The following is a 21,716-nucleotide window of genomic DNA, read 5'->3' on the forward strand; positions in this document are numbered from 1 at the left end:
TAGACAATATGTGATTGCAGTTTTAGCACTTGGTGAATTTTGTGCTTGATGTCGGCTTATGGAAATCTTTGCTGAAGTGTTCTGGGTATGCTAGATATATCTCGGCTGCTACAAAACGAAATAGGCTGTTCCAAATAACAGATGTCTACTTGAAACCGAAATTTAGTTTGCGCCTCAGAACAAGAATAGCCTGCTATTATAGCTATTATAGTCTAGTGAATTACTATACCCCTCACTTTTGCTTCACAGCCTATTTCAGTTTCTGGTTTGAAATATTCACTAAAACTACAGACGAAAATAATCGCTTGCTTTTGTCTATAGTCATTCTTTACACATAAGAACAATTTCCTAATCAGTGCCTTTTAAAAATCACAATTGCTATGTTTTATTTCCTTGCATAAGTTTAATGTAGAACACTATGGGACGGTAGACAGGGCTTAAAGGTGCAGTGTGTAATTTTTAGAAGGATCTTTTGACAGAAATGCAAAATAATATACAAAACTATATTATCAGTGGTGTATAAAGACCTTTCATAATGAACCGTTATCTGTTTATTACCTTAGAATGAGATTTTTTTATCTACATACACCGATGGTCCCCTTACATGGAAGTCACCATTTCTGGCCGCCATTTTTCTACAGAAGCCCGATTTTTTTACTTAGTTGTCTCCAACGATGACATGTTTGTCCGGTGGTGGCTACAGTAGCTTCTCTATGTGTTTCAAAAGCGAGAGGTGAGCAGTGGACCGAGCCGTTGGTTGCAATTCACAACCTCACCACTAGATGCCGCTAAAATTTACACACTGCACCTTTAAGCCTAGTCCCAAACTAACTTGATCGAAAACAACTTCCTCTGACATTAAAATATATCAGTGCGAGTGTTGTGTCTGAAGATGCACACCAGTAATGTTTATTCCCTAATCCCTGTTCAGGAAACCGCCTCTATGTTTTTAGTTTTTGTGCGATCCCTGTAGAAAAGAAAAAACTGTAAGGTGTCACTCAGCGTTCCCACGGGTCCTTAAAATCCTTGAAAGTTTGTGAATCTGGGGGAAAAATTCAACGCCCTGGGAAGTTTTTGAAAATATTCTTACATAGATACAGGTCATTGAAAGTGCTTGAATCTATTTTATGCAAGAAGTTTTCTGGAAAAAAAATCCATATTATTCCCTGTGTAGTGTAGGATAATATCATAAAAATTCTAAACTTTTTAAGCACATTGGCTAAACTGTTCACTTTAAATGCTCATATTTTCTGTATGCGAATGTTGATTCATACCAAAATGCTTTTTTGCATAGTTGTGTTTGACACATGGAAACGTCTCAGGTTACGTATGTAACTGTTGTTCCCTGAGAAGGGAACGAGACGCTGTGTCTCCCTTGCCATACTTCCTGCGTCCCTGTAACGCCATCTTTGGCAATATTTCAGATAGCAATATACTTCCTGGCTCACGCGTCACCATGTCTTTGTCGTTAAGCCTCACCATTGGTTGAATTTGATATACACATTTAGACGCACTTACCCTTGGAGGCGTGTAATCGCAGTGACGCAGCGCAAGTTCCCTCGAAAGGGAATTGTAACAATGTATCTTTAAAGGTAACACAATGTAAACTTGCTCTCACTTGAAATGTGTCCCCACATTTATTCCTTGAATTTGAGGGTATTGGACCTGGAAAGTCCTTGAAAGGTATTTGAATTTGAAGTTAACTAAGGTGTGGGAACCCTGTCACTGGGTTGGTACCCTTTTTAAAGGTCCTAATATTTACCATTTAGGTACAGATATGTATACATGTGGTACTAGTATGTATCTTTAAGATACTAATATGCACTTTTTGGGTACAAAAATGTACTTTTTGAAATGGTACCACACTAGCAAAAGAGTGCATGGAACAGACATACTGATGCATATCTTGAAGTCACTTTTTGATAAATGCATAATTTAATATAAATGTAATGATCAAGTCAGACCCTATCAAAGAAAACAATGCCGTAAGGATGTGAGGTAATGCTTACCTGAAGCATGGAGATTGAATCTATTTGTTCTGCTGAAGTTTATGAATGATCCTTCAATAAATCCCTATTCCTGAGGCTTATCACGCTCACTTCCCCTCACAGCTAATACCATAACCAAACATGGATTACAATTCCCAATCCGAAAAGCTTTCTCTGCATTTGGGCAAGGCTGTATAACAGCTACCGCACAATTAGTGTTAACAGTTTCCTCAGGTTTCCTCTCTTTGTCCTTTTAAAGGGATGTGGAACAAAGCACTTTATTTTAGTATTTGCGGTCAAGATGCACAAGCACAGCTGGTTGCTCTTTTACAAAACTTGTGGTGAGCGGTCACATTTTCAAGATGGAACCAGGTAACAATCCAGCTAGACTTCATGGACCACCCTGGTTCTTTACTTGTGTACCTATAAAACTTTGGGATGGTATCGATTCTTGGAAAAGTTTATAAGAAGGCAGCACTGAAACCAGCTTTCCATAGTCTCCTTTAAGCTGAGCTGGACCAGTGGACTGAGTTTTCTCTGGATAATAGAGCGCTGTAAAGATTTCCCATGAGCCCCTAAACCCTGGAAGATTTACAGCTTTGTGCAACACCTTCATTACTGACGAAGAATAAATTCTAGCCATTACAAATAGTTTTCAGGGAAGATTCAGGGGAAAGCCTAAAAAATAAGAGCAATAAAAGAGAATAAAATGAAAAAGCTTTGGTCTATTTGATGATACGTCACGCTAATGGTACTAGAGCATACGAGTAATGCAATGTATTCCATAGAGGATAATAAATAAAACATGCCCCTGAGGAAGACACCACGAATTGCAATTTCAAACATTTTCCTTTATCACTCATGTCATTTGCTTGAATGTTTGTGTGTTTGTTTGTTTTTGTGCATCATTAGCTCAGTAAAGTCCCAGTATAGAAAAGCAAACATCTGTGTGTGTTTTAACCTTTACTTTGTTTGCTGATTGTAATCCAAATTTAATCCCTGAATCCTGTGCAAATCTTCCACAGGTAGGAAGCTACGAGAGTGGGATCCTGCAGATGCGTTACCCTGTTTGGCCCCGTTACGGCAGCTTCCTCGAGCCTGTCTCCGACAACCGACACCTGACCGTGGCCACGCTGGAGGAGAGGCCCTTTGTGATCGTGGAGAGCGTTGATCCTGCTACAGGGACGTGCGTTCGTAATACCGTGCCCTGTCGTCGCCAGGCCAACAGGACCGAAAGGTATAAGCACAAAGGTTAACATCTGTGACTGCTTCATGCGTATCAGGTCATTTACTTAGTTTCTGTATGTATGAGACAGCAAAAGTGCAAAGTCTCCACACTTGATTCATTCTTGTTGCACATGCAGACTTACTAATTTAATTAAAATAATGAATGGTCTCCTATTAAGGGGAGCAATAAATAGTGTCCACTGAATAAATTAAACCCACAACTGTCTATTAATAATGAATATGTAAGCAACGACAATTTTTTATATTCCAGAATAAGTGGGATACAAATTTACTGGATTTCACCACAAATAGCCATAGAATGGAAGAAAAAGGAAAGAAAAAACCCAAACCTTTTTCAGGATGGTTTTTATTTTAATCTTATTACAGTCTTTGCTGTCTTAATATTATTTAATATTAAAAATGTTATACAACTTTATAATTTATAACATTCAGCCTGATCTCAGGGGAATTTGTATGTATTTTACGAGTTGGCAAAAACCCCGTCTCTAATGCCAACGTCACTGGGCTAAAGCAAACGGATGTGGTCATACGAATTAGCGAAATACCAACCTCGTAATATATTGTGTTGTGATATTTGGCAGGTTTTTCTAAAAAAACCTCCCACAGTAAAAACAGAAAGAAAAGGCAATATGCCCAAAGTTTCACTTAATTCAACTTGTTAGTTGTTACACACGTTTATACTTTTTATCATGTAGACCGCTCTTCTGTACAAACTGCACATCCGGGCAAACGTGCACTTGACTGACCTTAGATATCTTTGTGCAGTTGCTGTTTTTATTGACGGTGATTTGAGATTACATAGTGACATGTTTTAGAGGGTCTGAGATAAAAGACAGGGTCTAAAGCCCCTCAAAACCGAGTCTCGCAATAACAGGGGTCATTGCTTTTCTGACAGAGGTGTTGGTCATAAATAAAACAAAGGTTCGATGTTTAAAGCAAATACTACACATATTTTTCATGTTTTATTTATGAGTTCTGTTTGGCAGCCATCTAGTCTACCTCATTTTCAGAAATAACACCTTAGAGAAAATATTATTTCCTCACTATGGGCTTTGAAAAGTGTTTCTAAAAAAATATTATATAAATAATATAGCCTACTTGAAGGGTCCCAAAACCAGTTTAATGATTTTTCTGATCTCATCTTTATTTATTAAAGGGGCTTAACAAGCTGATAGAACACCTCAGTCGATACATTATAGCTGATTTGTTGTTCATCCTTGACATGGTTAAATATGGACAAACCCAACCACTGGGTTTGAATTAATCTATGCTGGGTTGTTTAACCCAAAATGCTTGGTTGTTTCAACCCATTTTTTGGTTAAATAAGGACAAACCCAACCGCTAGGTTTAAATAAACCTATGCTGGGTTGTTTAACCCAAAATGCTTGGTTGTTTCAACCCATGGTTGGGTTGAATATGGACAAACCCAATCGTTGGTTTAAATAAACCTATGCTGGGTTGTTTAACCAGATGCATTTTTAACCCAACCATGGGTTGAAACAACCAAGCATTCCATGGACAAACCCCATTGCTGGGTTTAAACTAACCTACCTGTATGCTGGCTTGTTTAACCCAAAATGCTTGGTAGTTTTAACCTTTTGTTGTTGAATTAACTATGGACAAACCCAACCGCTGGGTTTAAATAAACCTATGCTGGGTTGTTTAACCCAAAATGCTTGGTTGTTTCAACTCATGGTTGGGTTCAACATGGACAAACCCAATCGTTGATTTAAATTAACCTACACTGGGTTGTTTAACCCAATGCATATTTAACCCAACCATGGGTTGAAACAACCAAGCATTCCATGGACAAACACCATTCCTGAGTTTAAACTAAACTATGTTGGCTTGTTTAACCGAAAATGCTTGGTAGTTTTAACCTTTGTTGAATTAACTATGGACAAACCCAACCGCTGGGTTTAAGTTAATCTATGCTGGGTTGTTTAATCCAAAATGCTTGGTTGTTTCAACCCATGGTTGGGTTGAATATGGACAAACCCAACCGCTAGGTTTAAATAAACCTATGCTGGGTTGTTTAACCCAAAATGCTTGGTTGTTTCAACCCATTGTTGGGTTAAATATGGACAAACCCAACCGCTAGGTCTAAATAAACCTATGCTGGGTTGTTTAACCCAAAATGCTTGGTTGTTTCAACCCATGATTGGGTTAAATAGGAAAATTTTATCCAACTGTTGGGTTTATTCATAATTTACCCAACAACCCAGCATTTTTTAGAATGTGCCCCAAACACATTATTAGACATGTTTTGTCTCCTTTCAACAATAATCCCCAGGGTTTAAGATTAAAATCCTTTCTCCCCCCAAGTAATTAGCTTTTCTCTATCAGTGAAATTCTTTCACATAAAGTAAAGAGTTTGTATCTTTTGTTCCCGTGGGTAAGCGAAAGCAGACTGGCAGCATTGCACCGCTCAAGGTAACACATGGTGAGTGAGCAGCGTGCTGCACCCGAAGAGAGAGATGACAGTCTCATTATGGCTCCATGCTGAGAGGAAAGAGTGTAAATAAATCATAAAGCAGAGTAATCACCCCTCAGGGAACGTGTGATGGTTGAGGGGGAAACAATGATCAATAACTGTAATGGTAACACTACGCTCTGGGCCTATCACACACCTACATGCTAATTGGCACAAGTGTTCCCAAACTTCTGGAGAGTCTGACAGCTGTTTTTAATTGGGACTGTGGTTACAATGGACATTTCACGTGAGAGAAAAGTTATGGCGTAAAGAAATCTACAAATGTGTTATTTAGATCTGTTCATTTGTTTATGTCAAAATGGAAATGGATTTGGCATAAATACAGTACACAGAAGGTTCTTCAAGCCACCTACGTTATAATGGTTTCCATAATGACTATACACCACTGATCTACTAAATCTATAGGTACCACCCGATTTACTGTAATTAACTTGGTTTAAATTAATAAATGGATTGGCACTCCCAATAAGCTAGCGAAAGTTTGTGTGTGTACCTGCCAGATAAAACCTTGATGCACTTTGACACCAACTTCCTCTTCATCTCTGTCTTGTTCTCGTTTGACCGATTAAACATCTCATCCTCAATTCTCAACCCACTTAAACCAAAGCATCAGCGTTGTTCACAGGTATAAAACAGGGTAGCAGAGACACGAGGCTTGTTTATGTTATGTTCAAACACTTCATTTGTCTTTCTTTGCTATGGTGGCTGCCAGTGCCGAACGCTTTGCATTGCCGGCCCTCCGCTCGCGTCCCCTCACCGTACAGCTCATTGCGCAGGAGGTCTGGGACAGGGTTAGAGGTGATGTATCATTATTGCTCTGTGAGTTTCTCTGCTGAATGCCCTCAGCATTTAACGGCTAATGGAGGCCATCAGTTTGTTTCAAGCGTAATGTTTGTTTTAAGGCTCGCGACCAAGACGCCAGTAGTTTCTGTTTTCAAATCACAGCAGTCGAGAGAAAAGAGTAGTAGGTTTGGGTCTCAATTTTGCTTTTGACATCTACTTAGTAACATGAGTAAACAATTAGGTAGGCTATTTATAAATGTTGTTGCAGGTAAATGTCATTTTGCGATTAAAAATTGGCCTCCGTTAGCATAATAGTTCACAAAGAATGATAATTCTGTCATTGCCCTCATGTTGTTTTGAATTTATATGAGTTCAATGAGTGACAAAACGCATCATAACAATTTAATAGTCTACGTGACCAGTCATAATGTATGAAAGATTTGCGTGAGGGATAGACTTAAAGGAATATTCCATTTTCTTAAAAGAAAAATCCAGATAATTTACTCACCAACATGTCATCCAAAATGTTGATGTCTTTCTTTGTTCAGTCGAGAAGAAATTATGTTTTTTGAGGAAAACATTGCAGGATTTTTCTCATTTTAATGGACTTTAATAGACACCAACAATTAATACTTAACTCAACACTTAACAGTTTTTTTCAACGGAGTTTTAAAGGACTATAAACAATCCCAAACGAGGCATAAGGGTCTTATCTAGCGAAACGACCGTCATTCTTGACAAGAAAAACTAGAAATATGCTCTTTCAAAGCACAACCTCTTGTCTAGGTCCGGTCCAGCGTGACCTAACGTAAATGCGTACTGACGTAGGGAGGTCACGTGTTACATATATAAAACGCACATTTGCGGACCATTGTAAACAATAAAGTGACACAAAGACATTAATTAGTATCAGTTAACATACAACAACGTAGGAACGGTCCTCTTTCTCAACACTTGTAAACACTGGGGCGGAGTTTCGTGTTCGTCCTCTGTGACCTCTTGACGTGATGACGTATTGCGTCGGGTCACGCAAGTGCATCATGACCGAATCTAGACGAGAAGTTGTGCTTTAAAAGTGTATATTTGTTATTTTTATTGTCAAAAATGACAATCGTTTTCCTAGATAAGACCCTTATGCCTCGTTTGGGATCGTTTATAGTCCTTTGAAACTCCGTTGAAAAAAACTGTTTAGTGTTAAGTATTAATTTTTGGGTTCTATTAAAGTCCATTAAAATGAGAAAAATCCTGCAATGTTTTCCTCAAAAAACATAATTTCTTCTCGACTGAACAAAGAAAGACATCAACATTTTGGATGACATGGTGGTGAGTAAATTATCTGGATTTTTCTTTTAAGAAAATGGAATATTCCTTTAAGTGTTTCTGTAGCCTAAAGCCTAGCGTTAGCAGCGCAAAAGGACATGGGTTCGATCCCAGACAACACATATACTGATGACATATATAGCCTGCATCTGCCAAATGCATTTATGTAATGTAAAATCTTATTCACTAAAATTCATCATTTAGCCTTCATGTATAATGGCATTCCACCTCTGTATAGAAAGTGTTTGAAATGATTCCCTCCTAATCCTATTACAGCAGCACAAATGATTGCCTTCTTCCATATTAATGTCACTATATTTCAATCATTTGCCAGCTATAATTAAATATAGTTTTTTATCTGTAATCTATTTCAGATAACCATAAAATCATATGCTTTGATCCTTCACGAAATGTTCAATGGGAGCATGATATAATTCGTTTGACTAGTACTAATAGTTGATCCGTATTTTCTCTTTCAGCATAACCGGTCACACAGAGCCGTACACCAAACTCTGCTGCAAGGGTTTCTGCATAGACATACTGAAGAAGCTCTCGCGCACCATCAAATTTTCATATGACCTTTATCTGGTCACCAACGGGAAGCATGGCAAGATGGTTCGTGGCGTCTGGAACGGGATGATTGGAGAGGTACGAACTGGCACATTCTCTCTCATTTTCACACATAGGCACGCTCACACTTCAAACATGTCAACAGTTCAGAGCTCATGGGAATTGAGCTAATTTTGCATCTGAGAATATAAAAATAAAACGGTTTACAGCGTGATACAAAAAAATCAACCGGCTTTTTATGACAGCGTCAACACGCTCTGACATTGCTCGCACCCGCTTTTCTATCCTTTTTAACAAAAAACTAACATGAAACCTCCAATTACTTCCGTGAGATTCAGCTAAACTTGTTAAGAGCATTTATGAAGCAATCTGACTGGATTTTGACGAGTCGCATCCTATGATCTCCTGCTGCGTGTAATGTCACTCAATTCGGTGGATAAGTGTCTTCCACAGCTGCTTGTCGCTTCATCGCTTCACATCACCTGGATCTGCTTACAATTTAAAGATAGCAAACCCTCGATTCACAAACAGGCCTTAAACGCTTTCACGGCAAGCGAGGAGTCGTTCATTAAATGAGATAAATAATTATTATGTATTTGTAGGGTAGGAATTTAAAACTGGCATGAGTGTCACGTGGCGGCAAAACAAATCAAGAATGATTTGCGACTTTACAAGGCTTGTGATGACTGAGTTATGAGTTTATGTTCATTTGCTTTTTAGTTAAAGAGCCCCTATTTTCCTTTTCATGATTTCATTTGGTGTGTATGTGTGTGTTAGTACATGTTAACAATAGGGCTGTCACAATGATTAAATAATCGTTTCATCGCGATTGTTTTATCTCATCGCGATGATTTCAGATCACCGCAATGATTGCACATCTCTATAAACAACACAAGGGGGAGCTGCAGCACCTGTATAAATGAGACATTATCAGATTACTTTTAAATATGTGTTATGTGTATTAATTAGGGCTGTCAATAGATTAAAAAAATTAATCTAGATTAATCGCATGATTTCACGAGTTAACTCGCGATTAATCGCAAATTAATCGCACATTTTTATCCGTTCTAAATTTACCCTAATTTAACACTTTTCAGGTTTTTAATACTCTGATCATATATACATATATAGATGCTTTATGCAAATGTATGTTAACAACAGCCTGTTTACATTTTTAACAGAACCATCAAGCCAGTGCTTTGTATATGCATTTTCCTTTAAGAAGAATTTTCTTTCTCCATTTTTATTTGATGCTGCATCATTTGTGACCTGTGCAGGCAAGTTGAGTCGGAATTAGCAAATTTAAAAAAAAATAGTTGTTCATATTTTGACATTCTCTATTAAAACATAGAACAATGCATGATTTGGTGGAATATAACAAAATATGACAGAACTACACCTGTTTGAAGTTGAAATAGTCAGCAAAGTTAAATTACCAGAAAAATTACCACATCCATACATTAAATGACCACATCAATACCTTAAAATCACTGATAAAACTATAAGATTTAGCACACACAAAGCAAAAACATCATCAATATATGTTAAACTTTTTTTTTCTTTTGTTTGATTGACATTGTGACAGACTGCTTAAAATCTAAGTGATCTAATATAATGTAACACATCAGATATTTTTACCCAACAGTTAACCAAACATTTACTTAAGACATAACAGATTATAGATCCTACCTGCGTGAATTCTTATCAAAGCAGATATTTGTAAAACTTTAAGTTTGTGTAGATGTCTATATATCCGGGTCGCGCACTCGCGCGTCTGTGTGCAAGCGCTTCAGATGTCAGTCAGTCAGCGTGAGGAGATCGCTTTTGAGTCTTGTCGCTCTTAATAACTCTTTAACAATAATCAGGTACCGAACTTTATCTCTCTTAATGACTCTTTTAACATCAAGCAACTCCTGCAGTCTATTTTCTAAGTCATGCATAAAAGCGAAACCAAAATAAATTGAGACGCATCTTTGTATTAGATTAAGCATTAGGAGGACGGGAACGTTACACCTCAGACGTATAAATATAGATCATTTCAGATGTCCAACGAGCATTTAGAGCATTGGATTTGCTAGACGATTTGGTTAGTGTTATTATTTCTATGAAAACCTTTGAATCATTTAGACAGGATCCCATTTGTCTGCGTCTCTGTTCATTCAACTATGGGCTGGACCAAGGGCAAACAGAAATTGCGCGTTGCGTTAATCGGCGTTAATGAAATTAGTTGCGTTAAAATGAATTTGCGTTAACGCGTTATTAACGCGTTAATTTTGACAGCCCTAGTATTAATATTTACTTCCATGTAAACCTTGCAAAATATTTAATTCAAATAATTACAACAATGTGTGAAAATAATTTTTTAAACAAACAATGTATGAGAATTAAATGCCAAAGCAATAAAACAGACAATTAATTTGTCATAATCGTCAAAGCACTAAAACAGGCAATTAATTATCATAATCTTCACAATTTATTAGACAATTAACCGTCATCCAAATTTCATAACCGTGACAGCCCTAGTTAACAAACTTTAAAGTTACAAATCTCGAAGTCTCGATGGCGGGAGTTATCATCTTCAACTGAAATCTCAATGAACACAAGGATTTACTTCCTCAGCCTGTTGACTTGGCCACAATGCACTTTATCATGATAATTAATGATAATTATCATTATCATTAACTCTGCCCACTTCTAGCCTGTAAGTAGTCTATGTTTTTATATGTAAAGAATTTGTTACTGACTATTCAAACCATGATTTAAACAGTTTTGTGCAGTGCAGAGTAGCGCTTGTTGTTTGTCGTTTCTACGATCACAAATGCAGACATCGTTTCATGTTTTAGTATCCTTACCTTACCAATCTGTTATGTTCTGCTCAAGCCCACCGGGCATCTTCTGGATCAGATTCGGCTTGTATTGATAAGGTAGTAAAGAGGATGATATCTCCTGTTGGGAGCTGATCTACCAAATATGGTAAGGAGTGTCACGTTTCGGCCAATCACAACACACGTCATTTTTCAGAAAGGCAGGGCATCAATAATGTATGGTGTTTGAAAAATAATTTGTTTTTTGAACCCTAAACCTTGTGAACACCTTGCATTACACCAAAACCACAAAATATTTTTTTAGCAATGTAATAGGGGCTCTTTAAGCAACTGGGGACCAGAGGCTAATGATCATAGCGATGTTAATGGTTTGTCAATAATGTTTTTTTTTTTCATTTTCAGTCATTGTAAATAGTATACTCAAGTGTTATTTTGGAGACATACTAAAGTAAATGGCTACCTGTTTGTTTCCAAGAAAAAAACTCTTTCCTTTCAGTTTTATCAAGGCTTAAATGTACTGAGCTGTCAGGCCAATGAAATTGCACTCTTTCAAACCAATGAAATCCATTTTCATGAAAAATGTAATCGGCCACGTCTGTGGTCTCTGATCCTTTTGAAGAGACGCTGTATGAGTCATACAGACACCCAAACCTAAGGCACAACTTTTTGTTAATAACCTTCACTGAAAATAGATGAACCTGACTGAAGTGTGAACATAAACAACTCTATAAACATATAAACAACTTCTGAATGTAACTTTTCCAAACAGGATATAGTTTTTTTTGTTTAACATCTACTGGGTCAAAGACGACAGAAAACTGTAATTAAACCAACCTGATCTCACAAGAATTTGTACGTATTTTATGAGTTGGCTTATTTGTATACATTTGTACGAAGTAAATTGTACAAAACCATGATTAAAGGGACCATTTAAAAAAATGCTAATTTTTCTGCTCCCCTAGAGTTAAACATTTGATTTTTACAGTTTTGGAATCCATTCAGCCAATCTCCAGGTCTGGCGCTACCACTTTTAGCATAGCTTAGCATAATTCATTAAATCTGATTAGACCATTAGCATCACGCTAAAAACTAACCAAGGAGTTTTGATATTTTTCCTATTTAAAACTTGACTCTTCTGTAGTTACATCGTTTACTAAGACAGATGGAAAATGACAGGGTAGCAGGCGCAATGATATTACGCAGCGCTCGAAAATAGTCTCCTTGGTAACTTTTAATAGCAGGGGACTAGCCATATCGGCCTAGAAAATTGCAACTTTTAATTTTCCATCGGCCTTCGTACACGATGTAATCATGTAACTACAGAAGAGTCAAGTTTTAAATAGGAAAAATATTAAAACTCCATGGTTATTTTTTAGCGTGATGCTAATGGTCTAATCAGATTTAATGAATTATGCTAAGCTATGCTAAAAGTGGTAGCGCCAGACCCGGAAATCGGCTGAATGGATTCAAAAATGGTAAAAGTCAAATGTTTAAATCTAGGAGAGCTAGAAAATTAGCATATTTCTAAAAAGTGGAGTGTCCCTTTAACACCCTAACCCCAATGTAAAAGGTGCAAAAGCAAATCGTACAGTACAGTACAGTAGCGGAGTGGCAATCGGGAGAGTCGGGACTTTTCCCGGTGGGCCGGTAGTGTTTTGAGGGCCGGTCTCACGCAGAAAAACTATTAATCATATTTAATATGCCGCAGCGCCCAAAATTTATCTGGCCGCATCGCTCTATCAAGAAGCCGTCTCCCCTGAGCGGAGTTCCAGTCGAGAGTGCAGCTTAACAGCCAATCAAAAAGAAAGAAAGAGGCTACACGATAGCCAATCAGAAAATAGCACTGTTGTATCTGGGTACATTTTAACGCAACAACCAATAAAAAAGCTTATCCTCGTTCACCCACAGAGAAGACAAAACTCCAGAAATCAACAGGCTATAATGATGCTCATTAAATATAATTTTAAATATTTTTAGTAGAACATATCTGAACATTGGTACATCACTAATAGGGATAATTTACACGTGTGTTCGACTTTATGCTATAACATAGGAACCAACAAGCAGATGACATCAACGTGCCGCGAGAGCGGTTCGAAAGCAAACTCTTCCGATGATCTCTCGACTCACCCTCGCGGTACTTTGATGTCATCAGCCTGTCGTTCCTGCAGCGCAGCTTGAAGTTGAACAGTGGGGTTCCCAAACCTTTCCCTGCAGGAGGTCTCATGATGACCGCTGCTCAGGCACGGATTAACGCACGGGCCGACTGGGCACTTGCCCAGGGCACTGGCCACCAGGGGGCCCTGTCAAATTTACTGTGTCTATTCTTTTCAAATAAATATTTTTATTTTAATTTTATTTTCAGTAAAATTGTGTTAAATATTGAGGGATAATGTGTTTTTTGCAGTTGCAAAGTATTAACTAGTAAATAAATCAAATAAATAATTTTTATGTATTGCTGCGCTGTTGAGAGGGACATCTAGAGGCGAGTGAAAAGCATTGCGTAATATAAAAGTCACGCGTAGAAGACGGTTACTCAAAAACCAAAACAAAAATGAGTTTAAAACCACAACCAAGTGGATGAGTGATAAGAAAGCACAAAAAGGACAGCTTTTCATCACCTTGCCAGTCAGCAACTGTGAAGTAGAACGTTCATTTTCTCTAATGGCAAGAGTAAAAAACGAACTAAGAAGCAAAATGTGTCAAGGACGTCTAAATTCACTGTCTTTAATAGCCACTGAATGCGATCTTGTGAGGGAACTGGATTTTGATGATGTTGTGGAAGCTAAGGTAAATTTAAACCAACTTTTTATTCTAAGATTTAAGGGGCTGGACACAAAGCTTTTACACTCGCGGCCAGCGCATGTTTTCAATTGATTCTAATGGAAACTCTGCGTTTTTCAAATAAGAATTTTCTCCTGAAATATGATTTGGAGAGGTGTGCCTGCCCGGTTGCATGAAACTCCTTAAGTGAGGGTTTACCTGAGGGAGAAAAAAATCTCTGAGGTAAGGCATTTATTTAAGAGCGTTGCAACAAAGGTCTTAACTGTCACCCTTACCTAAGTGTCTATTCTAAGTATTTTACAATAGTCTCTGCCAAAAGACAGCAGAGGAGGACCGGTTGCTATAATTACAAAATCTCACAGCATAAACAAATTAACGCACGCAGCTCAACAGACGGCGGATTTGTGTACAACGAAACATCGCAAATAACAGACTGTAAAGTGCCGCATGTTTAAAACCTGAAAGTAATTCAAACTGGAAACTGTTTTGATTGACGGACGATCAAACCGCTATTCTCCTAATAAATGCGCATCACTTTTCTCTAAGGGATTATTTCAAACGTTAGAAATGCGCGTTGGTATTTCATTTTCTTAAATAACCATAAAATCAGCCATCGCGTGTGAGGTTAAGGGACCTGTTATAGTCCCTTAAGTTTTAAGGGAAAAATGGGACTTAAGGACTTTGTAGCAATGCATAACAGAACTTAAGGTAATACTTTAGCATTTAAGGGTAAATACTTATTGACAGCACTAAGGTTCACTTAAGGTTTTTTCTTGCAACCCATTTTTTATTAAGAACACCCTTAACCTTATATTTAAGGGATTTCTTATCTTAAGGACTTTCATGCAACCGGGCTTTTTGATTGAGTATGTTGTACAGTATGTTGTCAGATACTGGTGAGATATAAATAAACCAATTTGTGGTGTGAAAGTACAGAATATTGTGTGCATTCTCTCCCCACGTATTAGTGCCATTGTTAATCCTATAAAATGGGGCATACAGGCAGAGGCGAACCACCACTTGAGCCCTGTGCATACAGTTGCAACGCTGTTGCCCAAAAAATTGGTAAAGGGGGGCCTTTGAGACATCCGTGCCCAGGGCACATCATCGCCATAATCCGTCCCTGCCGCTGCTGTTGTAATCTTTATTTTCGCAAGTAAATTCCTTTTTTGTTTTAAAATTCAAACAGACTCGGTTCTCCCCCACACTCGCGCCATGCATATTGCATACATTATTCCAGAAGTAATATGATTTGTTCTCTGTGAATAAATATACATGTTCTCTTTCACCGGGAAATTGTAGCGAAGTCGAAGTGAATTGTATTATTTGCGCGCATTTTTGAATATGGCCACTTGTGGAATGAAAACTGCACGACTACAAAAGGTAAGACTTGTTTTTGCATTTAGCCCTGTTTTACTTACTAGTGTTATAGTCTTAGTTGGTTAACTACGTGTGCTTTATCACATCATTTTAAAGTCTTTATTGTGTGTTTATAAGTGTTTATTGGCGGTTGCAATGACAAGATTTGTGAAGAGATGTCACAGTATGTTTTGTTTTGATATTATCTTGTTTTAGTTTATCTGTAGCTGGAGTTGCACTTAGTTAAGAATTACAACATTTGAAAAGCATTTTAAACAACCATGATTTCTATTTTTGTTTTTCATTTGTATTGCTTCCGTATTGTTGTCAGTAAGTGTACATCCGTGCAGTCAGTATGATTTTGTACAGGTTGATGGAGTACACATATAATGTGGTTTCATAGATTTGTTATTTGAGAATGGCCTTTTGTACGAAGAATTTTTGCCATAACCTAGGTTTTCGTGAAAACGTTTTTGTTACAGAGTGTCTGCAACTTAGCCAACATACAGCCTGTTCACTGACAACATGCTCAGAACAAGTAGTCTAGGCCTCGTTATATTTTCGTTATCACACGATGACTGACATTTTGTTACATTAAACATCCCTCTCTCCTAATAGGCTTAATCATTTTATAAGCAACTGCTTGGCAACCAAATTAAACTTTAGCTTACGTAAAACTAGGGACTGTTGTTGACTTAAAGATCTTTTAAAAATAATAATTATTATAACATTTGGTATTTCATGTTGTGCAGTCATTTCCTTCTTTTTTTTTTTCTACCATGGAGGGCTGGTGGTCTACGAAATGTCCCGGTAGATATTTTGGTCCCACTCCGCCCCTGAACACGTACAAATGTGGTCACACAAGCCTCATAAAATACATACAAATTGCCATGAGATAGCATTGGATTAAACAGGTTTACATTTGCTTCGAAAAATCTGAAATGTCTCATGAGGTTATTGGTGTATTTTAAGAAAGTTTTAACTTTGTGATAGTGAAAATGCTTACACATGTAATTGTGCACAGATTTTTTTTTTTTAAATATGTACCCCAGCTGTTACTGGGGTGGTACAGTTCCGAAAAGTACAGCTAAAGAGTTCATTTTAGTACCACAGAAGTACATGTTAGTACCAAATGAATGTATACATATCTGTACCTAATGGTACTTATCAGGACTTTTAAAAGGGTACTGCCCCAGTGACAGCATGGTGGTCCCTAGTTTTATTTATTTTTTTCTAATAGTGTACAATGGATAAAACAGTCTGGAGGGCTACTTTTTTAATATAGTCTACTCAAAAGAAAACATTTTTTTCTTTTACTTATTAATTTTATTTTATTTTACTTCTTGTTATACATTTTAGAATTGGTTAAAATGTTTACATACATAAAAAGCTAATATAAAAAATATGTAATAAATAAATAAATATTAAAATCGAGGCTATTATGTAGCTTTGTGCTTTCAAAGACTCCATGCGGGCACTATGTTGGTAACCACTGGTTTAAACCTTAAATGAATGTTAGTAATGTCCTCCAGACGTTGTATGTATTGACGTAGCTACCTTTGAGTTTTTAAATCCTGTCCCTCCTCGTTCAAGGTCTTCTACAAGCGTGCAGATATGGCTATTGGCTCTCTTACCATCAATGAGGAGCGGTCAGAGATCGTCGACTTTTCAGTGCCGTTCGTGGAAACAGGAATTAGTGTTATGGTAGCCAGAAGCAATGGAACCGTGTCACCTTCTGCCTTTCTGGGTGAGAGAGTCTTCATTAGCCCCCTTTACAGACAATGAGAGATGCCTGCAGACAGTTTTAAATATTCACAGCCAATGGCGGTTTGGATTAAAATGTGATTAGATTAAAATTTCATGCCTGCGTTGGATTAAAGCAAAGATCAATTTTCCTCATGAGGGAAAAAACAATTTCCACTGAATCTTTGCCCACTAACAAAGACATTTTGTTTCTGCTAAACATGAATTAGTTCATTATTCATGCTAATTGTGCAGTTTGTCTCTGTGACAAACAAAAACATAAATTAATGAGATTTCACCAACATTGTTGTTTTTATGTAAATTTCACTGCGATTTAGAGGATGAATTACATCGTTCTTTCTGTCTTTCAGAGCCGTACAGTCCGGCCGTGTGGGTTATGATGTTTGTGATGTGCCTGACTGTCGTGGCAATCACCGTGTTCGTCTTTGAATACTTCAGTCCTGTTGGCTACAACCGAAGTCTTGTCAGTGCCAAAGGTCAGCCTCATTTTTTTAAGCACTCTTCTTTCTCTACTGGCGCAATGCATTGAGATAAGAAGAAAAGTTAGAAGCAGCCTAATCAATCCACATAAACCGAGCTGACAGGGTGTGTACTTGTCTCCTAGTGTAAAAGGTCATTTTTCGGGAGTTTAATTAACGTTTGTCGCTTTGCTAATTTGACTTTGATTGATTGCTTGGCTTTTACGTGTATTACACAAGAACTACATTTAAGAAATAGCGTTAAGGTGGAACTTGAATAGAAAGTTTTAGCGATTGTTTGCAGCATTTAATAATTTCGCACATATGACTCGACTAAATACATTGAAACATCTGTTCAATATATGTGTATGTAGGGTTTTAAAAATGTGATCATGTCTGTGAAATCCAGTATGAGATTAGGAGCATCAAAGTTTGATACACTTTATCTACGTGTGAATTTTGGGATCAGGCCCAAAACCTTATGTCCTGCTAACACAATAATCTACCAACTGAGCTTCAGGGGCACACATATGATATTGTTAATAATATATTTAACATTAACCACATCATGGCCAATAATTCAAAGGACCGGAATCAATTATTCAGCTTATTCTGTTTACCACAAACATTGCTCTGGTGGTTATTTTAAAGGAGGCATATCATGAAAATCTGACTTTTTCCATGTTTAAGTGGTATAATTGGGTCTCTAGTGCTTCTATCAACCTATAAAATGTGAAAAAAAACAACCCAGTAACTTAGTTTTGGTAAATCATTCTCTGCAAGCCTGTGAAAAAACAGGTCATTAAAATTTGGCTCCCCTTGTGATGTCAGAAGGGGATAATACCACCCCTTAATCTGCACTATCCAACCACAGCACTGCCATTTCGTGCAGAGATCAACTAATTTGCATTTTAAGGACACACCCAAAAGTGGCAAATTTTTGCTCACATCTACAAAGTAACAATTTAACATGTTATAATAAATTATCTGGTATTTTGAGCTACAACCTTATATACGTACTCTGGGGACACCAAAGATTTATTTGACATCTTAAAAAAGTCTGGTGACGCACAGGTTAGTTGTGCGTTTTATAGAAACATAATTAACACCGGTTGAACATTTTTCAACCAATCAGAATAAAGCATTCAACAGGCCCATGGTATAAGTACATATATACTCTCTCATACTTATTCTCGCTCATGTTCTCATAGCACCTGGAGGTCCCACATTTACCATCGGAAAGTCTGTCTGGCTTCTGTGGGGAATTGTCTTCAACAACTCTGTCCCTATTGAAAATCCCAAAGGCACGACCAGCAAGATCATGGTCCTGGTCTGGGCTTTCTTTGCTGTCATCTTCCTCGCTAGCGACACGGCCAATTTAGCCGCCTTCATGATCCAAGAGCAATACATTGACACTGTGTCTGGACTTAGCGACAAAAAGGTAAGCTGAACTAATAAATATAATATGTTAGGATATGTAAACAAATGATGCTAGGCTTTCAATTGAATAAACAGCACATTTTCTTACTTTTATTTGTGCCATGGTCAGTGTTAGTAAACTCAAAAAAAAATTGGTGCTAAATAGCACCAAAAGCTTGTAATCATAGGGGAACCATTTTTAGCGTTATTTAGCTCCTATAAAGCACCTATGAAGAACCATATGGGGGTGATATAGCACCACTATAGCACCAGATATGGTTCTACACAGGTGCTACACAGGTACTACCTGGGTGCTATATGGCACTTAAAATGGTTCCCTTATGATTATGAGCTAGTAAACCACTTTTCTATTAAGCACTGTTTGTTTTATGAGTGTGGTGAACATGGTTACATTGGATAGCCAGAAACTTGTCCAAATGCATTTTTGTTTTATAAAACTTAGTTTGAACACTATGTATTGGGGCCACTAGCAAACTTTATTTAGAGTTATCAGTATATCAGTAAATTGTCAGCTTGTGAAGTTCTGTCACCAATGCCTCAACATCTGTCTCATCATTACTGATAGAAACACCAGAAGCAACAGAAATCTGTGAAATTATGCAAATGACTTGGACCTCAGGAAAAAACTGAAACAGATGAATTGCTCGCAGATAATAAAATAATAAAAACAAAATAGGGGCTTGAAGCCACACTTGAAGTTTTGCTAGCAGTGATGCATACAATAGTGGCATCATGATGCATGCATATTCATGGGGTCACAGCCTTCTCAAAAGTACAACAGTAATGAATATCTACTTACAGATTACTTAATCCTATGTCATTGTGACCTGTTTTCATTCTCATCTGTTAAAGGACAAGTTCGGTATTTTACACTTAAAGCCCTGTTTTCAGATTGTTTATGGTGAAATAGAACGGTTTTGACTGAAATTTGGACATATGATGCTGGCCCGAGAATTTTCGGGTGTTTGTTGTTTCACCTTCCACCTCTACAATGGCTGTATAGGTGCACTGGAACAATCCTTCCTAAATGCATTAAACTTTCGTTTACAAAGACGTGAAACTCACCGAGTGGTCAGGGGTGTTCACTGATATGCTCACACAAAAATACTCGCTGCAAAAGCTGCTTTCCAACAGGTTTTTTGCCATTCGTTGTAAACTTGTGGACCTATTTTTCCAAAACGCCTCACACCCGTACATTCTTCCGTTGAGAGCTTGAATAATAGACACTCCAGCCCGGTTGGTGCCAATAATCCGCCTTTGCCAATTGCAAGAATAGAAACAAAGTTCCCGGCGCGGAGTAATACCGTACCTCACAGCACATCTAATACAAGTCAATGGAGTTGGACAAAAACTACGATAAACCCTGTTGGAAAGCATCTTTTGCAGTGATTTTTGTGTGAGCATATCAGTAAACACCCCTGACCACTCGGTGAGTTTCACGTCTTTGTAAACAAGGTTTAATGCAGCCATTGTAGAGGTGGGGGCTGATACATCAAACACCCGAAAATTCTCGGGCCAGCATCATATGTCCAAATTTCAGTCTATTTCTTCATAAACAATCTGAAAACAGGGCTTTAAGTGTAAAATACCAAACTTGTCCTTTAAGACACAAGGCTTTGAAAAAAATTACCAATACAGTCCAAAATGATCACTCAGACCAACTACATTCTGTTTTATTAAATCCTATGAAAATATACAAAAAAACTACCAATCATGAAAATAATGTTATTATTATTCCACAATGCTTGCTTAATTTATTTCTCTAAGGTCACTGGCTCTCCGGCAATAGGTAATTTTATGTAAAATCTCTGTTGATCTATGCTACCAAGGTTAATCCGCAACCTGCCTCAGATCAACAAGTGAATGCAAATGTATTCCTGTTTGTTTCAGTTTCAAAAACCCCAGGAACATTATCCTCCATTCCGCTTTGGGACGGTTCCAAACGGGAGCACTGAAAGAAACATTCGGAGCAATTACCCCGACATGCACACCCACATGATCAAATACAACCAGAAGGGAGTGGAGGAGGCTCTAAACAGCCTTAAAACAGGGTGAGCTTCCACAACAACACTTTGTGTGGGTGCGTGTGTGACCTCCAGTCCCTTACAAAATAGTACTGTACCATCATACAGTACTACTTTTCAAACTGTTACTACTTTTAAACTAAGATATACACCCACAGTGTTTAAAGGGGACATATCATGAAAATCTGACATTTTCCATGTTTATGTGCTATGATTAGGGATGCTCATATCAGTTAATTTTCCCGGCCGACAACTGTAGCTTCTAAACCAAACATTAACCGTTAACTTATAAGATTTTAATATGAAATTGTCATTGAGTAAAAATACAGTTGACGGTTGTCTGTGAACTAGTAAAAACAAAAGATTTAATTTGAACGTGCAAACAGCAGCGACAGATCAACAACAGAACCAGGATTCATACATTATCAGATATTCACGCAACATTACCTTATTAAAAAGCACGTGATCGGTCCAGAGGATTAATATCCAAAAAGGGAAGATTGTCTCCGTTTCATCTACGACAGTGGTCATTTCTAAAGCAGGATGCTTTTCAGAAAGTTTTGCTTTTGCGTCGTCTTTCTCTTGCAAAAAGAGAGATGTTTATGGACAGGGTCAGAGGCAATCAGGGAACGTCTGTCCGGATGTGCGCGAGACGGACC

The 21,716-nt window shown here is 37.6% G+C and overlaps 1 protein-coding gene across 2 annotated transcripts in view; it reads left to right on the top strand.

Moving 5' to 3' along the window:
* Positions 1-21,716, top strand: part of grin2cb (glutamate receptor, ionotropic, N-methyl D-aspartate 2Cb) — a 72,129-nt gene that overhangs the window by 44,407 nt on the left and 6,006 nt on the right. For both annotated transcript variants that reach the window (XM_073867058.1, XM_055176616.2), the window contains 6 exons: positions 3,014-3,225; positions 8,313-8,481; positions 16,965-17,118; positions 17,486-17,611; positions 18,805-19,034; positions 20,924-21,084. In XM_073867058.1, coding sequence (XP_073723159.1) covers positions 3,014-3,225; positions 8,313-8,481; positions 16,965-17,118; positions 17,486-17,611; positions 18,805-19,034; positions 20,924-21,084 — 1,052 coding nt within the window. The remainder of the gene's footprint in view (positions 1-3,013; positions 3,226-8,312; positions 8,482-16,964; positions 17,119-17,485; positions 17,612-18,804; positions 19,035-20,923; positions 21,085-21,716) is intronic.

This window comes from Misgurnus anguillicaudatus, chromosome 4 (genome assembly GCF_027580225.2).
Source record: "Misgurnus anguillicaudatus chromosome 4, ASM2758022v2, whole genome shotgun sequence".
NCBI lineage: Eukaryota > Metazoa > Chordata > Actinopteri > Cypriniformes > Cobitidae > Misgurnus > Misgurnus anguillicaudatus.